Source organism: Paracoccidioides lutzii (genome assembly GCF_000150705.2).
Source record: "Paracoccidioides lutzii Pb01 unplaced genomic scaffold supercont2.77, whole genome shotgun sequence".
Classification (NCBI taxonomy): domain Eukaryota; kingdom Fungi; phylum Ascomycota; class Eurotiomycetes; order Onygenales; family Ajellomycetaceae; genus Paracoccidioides; species Paracoccidioides lutzii.
In genome coordinates, this window is record NW_015441023.1 from 20,029 (window position 1) to 23,048 (window position 3,020).

The window sequence follows — 3,020 nt, forward strand, 5'->3', positions numbered from 1 at the left end:
TTTTATAAAACCTGGACTACTGTCAGTATTTTCTTATCATGAACTTCATAATTAAACTCTATATCATTCATTGACTTTGAATAGAAGACTACTGAGTGTCAAAGATCATTTTCAAATCTTTGACATAATATTTCAGTCATCACTTTATTAGAGATGTCAGTCTCAATATGAGTTTCTTACTCAGAGTTATAGTAATGTAGTGTTGAAGTCTTCATCAGCTGTCTCTTCAGTTTTTCAAAGACTAATTTGTATTCTGATATTCACATGAATGAAATAGTCTTCTTCATTAACTAATATAGTTATTTTGTGATTCAGCTATAGTTTCTTATAAATCATCAGTAGAAATAGTTAAATTTTATAAATGACTAAACTTCTTTAACTGTGATGAAGATCTATCATCTCACAATAACAGCTATCTTCTTTGAGTCTGTCTCAATCTCTTCTGTGCTGATGATAAACTATAGATATTTTATTTTCTAGATTGTGAACTCATATTTCTGAATGCTAGCTTGCAAATCAGCTGCCTTTAATTGATCTAGTACTGAATTTATCTACTACTTGTGCTCCTTCAGATTCTTACTATAGATTAGAAGATCATTTATAAATGTTATTATAAACTTATTCAGATAATCAAAGAAGATACTATTAACAAGCTGTTGAAAACTGGCAGAAATATTTATAAGATTAAATAGAATCATGTGATATTTGTAGATCTCATAGTGAGTTCTAAAGATGATTAAGTCCTCAGACTCAGAATTCATTCAGATGCAATAAAACTTCTGCTGAATGTTCAGCTTTGTAAAGTACTTTGCTCTGTTGAGTCAGTCCATCAGCTCATCTATTAGAGGTAAGAAATACTAATCTTGTTTGATTATAGCATTCAGCTTGTGAAAATTAACGCAGAATCATAACTTTTTCCCACTACAGATAATCAGAATTGAGAAGATGTAAAAGACTGAACTTGAGATGATGAAGTCTTTTACTAGATTGACTTTGAGATAGATCTTTACCACCTTTAATTTCTTTAGATTTATCTTATATAGAGATGCATGTCCAATACCCTAGATGAAATCAACATTACGCTGAAGCTCTATTGTAAAATTAATATTTTTCTGTAGAGAAAGTAATTTATCTGATACTTTCTTTAAGAAATAGTCCTCTTAGCCTTTCAATCATTCTGATAAGTTGCAGATCAGCTTCTCATCAGACTTATTCTCAGCTCTTAATAAACTTCACTTCTTCTTAAGCTGTTTATCAATTTCATATAAATTGATTATGAAGACTGTCAAGTTCTTATTCTTCATATAATTATGAAAAAAAACAGTTTCAATAAAGTTTATATTTATTATCTATAATGCTGTCTTCCTCCAGGTCAATCTCTACCTTGTTTTAGATATTATGACTGAGCTGATCCCTTTCAATTTACAGAGCTGAGTCTAATACTCCTGTTTGATCTTCTTGTCCAGTTCGATCTCTCTTTATTTTATATTTATCTGATACTTAGGCTTAAGGTCTGAGCATTTTAGTATTGACTAAGATACTATCTTCAACATTAGCTCCATCGTCTGTTCAAAGATAGACTATTTACTCAGCCAAACCAGGTATTGATTTTTAACATCAAGTTATATATCCTATGCTGTCAACCACTTTCATCTCAGAATAACAAAGTGCTGACCTAGGTCTGTTATTAGCAGAGAAATATTCCGAAATCTTCAGTTATTCACCTAGAGATTTAGAGTCAATGTGCAGTTTACTACTCTACTGAGGGTATCATTGTATCTTTTCATGTGGCATTTGAATGAGAATTCTTGAAACTTTTATTGAAGAATTTCACTAATTCTATGACATATTGAATATCAATAAAATTTATATCATTCACTTCAGTATCAGTAAAAAAATTTATAGAAGTAGTAATTTCATTATAGATTAACTTCATTGATATATTAAAGCTTTTTCTCTCAATTAAGTTCTTCATATCAAACTTCTCATAGACTATTGAACTACCTGAGATGAAGTCTTCTTTCAAACTTACTTTTTTCTCAAATCTACTGAAAACTCAAAAGTATCATTCTCTGTAATCTTAGTGATTATCTGTTGAGACTTCTATTTCATGAGACAGTTTCTTATAATGTAATCTTTCTCCTTGCAGTAGTAGCATTGAATGTCTGAATGAGTGCTCACAGTTTTCTTCATGATAGAGGATTTTGTAGCAAAGATATCAGAAAGAGTTTAACTATTGAAGATCTGTAAGATATTTTGTCTAATAGTATTAGATTTATTTTTCTACAAATTCTTTGACTTCTGAATGACATTAATTATCTGAAAAATGTGAGCTGTCTGAGCATAGATCTTCTGAAACTCAGCATATGTATTTATAATTACATTGACTAATGCTATCATCTTTTGAAGATCAAAGAATAGCTTATCATTGAAGTCTATCTTGTAGTTCTTCTTGACAATCTTGATCTCACTCATCAAATGTAATAATTTTATGATGAATTCATGATAATTATTTTCATTGTATATAATCAGCTTATGATAATCACTCTTGACATTTTGCAGCTTGTTAGAATTCTCATATATTGACTTGAGATGCTCAAATATCTCTTCTGTATTTTAATATCATTCAGAATAATTCTCTTTCATATGAGATGCAATATGATATACCACATTCTCATCAGTTCAGTTTTCAATATACATAATTCTCATATGTTCAATAGAGTAATAGTCAGTGTTCTCTCGGAGCTTATTCTTCATCTGAAAGAACCAATATTTAAATTTTGACTTCTTGCTGTCAGTGAGATATTTCAGATCATCAATCTTAACAAATCTTCTAGCAGTCTCAGAGAAGATGACATCTCAACTTGCTGTTTGATTGCTGACTGTCATGTGAATCAGAATGTGACTAAGTTCATCATATTCAGCAATTAGCTCATCAATCTGACTTTACTTGACAGCAGTTTGATTAGTAGTATTATTCTATTTCATTTTTAGATATGTAATTATATCTCTCAATGATT

General features: G+C 29.7%; 1 protein-coding gene across 1 annotated transcript; it reads right to left on the minus strand.

Annotated features, from left to right (window-relative positions):
• Positions 1–2,283: 2,283 nt before the first annotated feature.
• Positions 2,284–2,475, minus strand: PAAG_12700 (hypothetical protein; the record flags this gene model as incomplete). The annotated part of the gene is made up of 1 exon (XM_015848155.1): positions 2,284–2,475. One exon carries the CDS (start codon positions 2,473–2,475, stop codon positions 2,284–2,286), a length of 192 nt encoding a protein of 63 aa, XP_015702233.1.
• Positions 2,476–3,020: the final 545 nt, after the last annotated feature.